The sequence below is a fragment of the Conger conger genome, chromosome 11 (genome assembly GCF_963514075.1).
Source record: "Conger conger chromosome 11, fConCon1.1, whole genome shotgun sequence".
Lineage (NCBI taxonomy): Eukaryota > Metazoa > Chordata > Actinopteri > Anguilliformes > Congridae > Conger > Conger conger.
In genome coordinates, this window is record NC_083770.1 from 11,079,228 (window position 1) to 11,081,666 (window position 2,439).

A 2,439-nucleotide genomic window follows, 5' to 3' on the forward strand; every position below is an offset into this window, starting at 1 on the left:
TAGTGTCGAGTAGAGTAGTGTAGAATAGTGTACAGTAATGACTGTAGTGTAGAGTAGTGTAGAGTACAGTAGAGTAGAGTAGAGTAGTGTAGTGTATAGTAGAGTAGAAGTAGTGTAGTGTAGAGTAGAGTAGAAGTAGAGTAGTGTAGAGTAGATTAGTGTAGAGTAGAAGTAGTGTAGTGTAGAAGTAGAGTAGTGTACAGTAGAGTAGTGTAGTGTAGAAGTAGAGTAGTGTACAGTAGTGCAGAGTAGATTAGTGTAGTGTAGTGTAGAGTAGAAGTAGAGTAGTGTACAGTAGAGTAGTGTAGTGTAGAAGTAGAGTAGTGTACAGTAGTGCAGAGTAGATTAGTGTAGTGTAGTGTAGAGTAGAAGTAGAGTAGTGTACAGTAGAGTAGTGTAGAGTAGATTAGTGTAGTGTAGTGTAGATTAGTGTAGTGTAGAAGTAGAGTAGTGTAGAGTAGTGTAGTGTTCAGTAGTGTAGTGTAGTGTATAGTAGTGTAGTGTAGTGTAGTGTAGTGTAGAGTAATGGTGATTTTGTGGATGAGCAGACCCTACCCTCTCTCCAGCAGGATGACCTGGTCCTCTATAACATCCCTGTTCTTCAGCTCAGAGCAGCCGTCCGCCGGGTCGGCCGGCACCAGAAAGATCTCATCATACGAGGAAGTCTGACGGCACAGGAACGTTCACACTTACACTTTCGGCACACAGTCTTATCCAGGAGGACTGTCTCCTGCTTAGCCTAATCAACTGTAAGTCGCTCTGGATAAGAGAATCTGGCGAAATCCAATTAATGTAATGTACAGTGAGCAAAAGCTGTACAGTCACTGCAAGAGGCTGCAACCAGTGTTGCATTCAAATATATATATATATATACATATTTTATTTTATTATTCTTTTACAGAGAAGAAAGTAAGTGCCATGTCCCCCCTGAAACAGTGCCCCCTGCTGGCTCTACTCACAAAATCACTGCCGAAGTCACGCGCTGGAGCAGCGCTGAATATGTAGCCGATGTCTGGGGGACTGAGGACTCTGAAATACAAGAGCTCGTTTACCCCTAAAGCTGAGAGGTGCGGGGAATAGAGACAGAGAGGGGGAGACAGAGACAGTGGGGGAAATCAAGAGAGAGAGGGTGTCAGTGAGTGATAAACCAAATGGCACTGCATTATCAAGTTTAAGGACAATGATCAAAAGGCATAGATCGGGAGGAAGAAGACTGTATTTCAGGAGCACTGAATAGTATTCTGATCATTTCCTCACAATATTACCTGCTTTTCTAAATCACACTAACATTTCAAGTCCATTTATCATAATCAGAAACAAAGTTCCGCACACCATGTTCTATCAACCTGGGATAGGTGTGCCTGACCCTAAACTCAACATTTCAAACTCAAGTTCTGACAACTTGAGAGCTAAGCATATACTAAGAAGAACCGTCAACATTTTAGCAGACGTTACATTAGTTTGTCACTGCACTAATATTTATCCACCCCTTATTGCTAATCAATTACTTTGTTGCATTGATGCACGTTTCCAATTATCTGATATAGAAGTCAAACATGCTTCCTTTTCAAGGGCATTCGGTTTCTGCAAGAATATGTGTCAATATTATTTAGAAATTTAGTGGCGCAATAATTCATTCTGCCAACTGGCTTCCGTTAAGACGTGGACTCGCTGTCACGAACACAGGGAAATTAACAATTTCCAAAATAGTTTAGAAGTTAACAGATCGGGATGAGTCTGCAACTCACACATTATGATGATTGTAGTATTCAATACTCGACATGCTGCTCACTGTTTCTAGCCGAACGAATCTATCTGCCTGCTAACTTATAGCTAGCATGAAAATTGGCACAGTGATAAACAAGCAAGCCAGCTCAAGGGGTCGTCTTGCCGATTGCGCGTAGTTCATGTAATCTGCCAAGCTAAATCGTATACACCTCCTCACCTGATAAACGATGCAACTGCAGGAATACAGCTACTCCAGCCAAGAAAAGCCCAGCAAAACTGTCCCACCCCATATCAACACTTCGTCCGAGCTTTGCTTTCTCAACATATACCGGATAGGTATCTCAATCGCCAAAACGACCGCGTCTCGAGCCTCCATCCATCGCTTTAGAAACAACAACCACAAACCACAAACAGTGCATTGAGAGGCGGAAATGCCAGAGAGGAGCGGCTGATTAACCTACGGAATGCGGAGAAACGATTGGCGGACAGGAATTTTCGCCACGCAGCGAGGAGACGTTCCGGTGAGGCACTTCCGGTTGAATACTGGAGACGTCAGGCTGGTACTCTTTAGTATTTTAATTGTGTTACAGTTTTTTACAATCGTTTTCACACTTGTCTCAATACCATGTCCTCTTTTTCAAAACTCTTCACACAGTGTGCTTTTGAAACACACACCTGAGCACATCAGTTAACCTTTGGTGCAAAACGCAC

At 42.8% G+C, this 2,439-nt stretch overlaps 1 protein-coding gene across 1 annotated transcript in view; it reads right to left on the minus strand.

The window, feature by feature from the left end:
- LOC133141111 (protease-associated domain-containing protein 1-like) overlaps nucleotides 1-2,180 on the minus strand; it is a 3,716-nt gene extending 1,536 nt beyond the window's left edge. The window contains exons 1-3 of the mRNA XM_061261514.1: nucleotides 1,946-2,180; nucleotides 960-1,060; nucleotides 556-665 (exon numbers count right to left, since the gene is read on the minus strand). Of these exons, the coding sequence (XP_061117498.1) occupies nucleotides 556-665; nucleotides 960-1,060; nucleotides 1,946-2,018 (284 nt within the window). The 5' untranslated portion in view covers nucleotides 2,019-2,180. The remainder of the gene's footprint in view (nucleotides 1-555; nucleotides 666-959; nucleotides 1,061-1,945) is intronic.
- Between the last annotated feature and the right edge of the window lie 259 nt (nucleotides 2,181-2,439).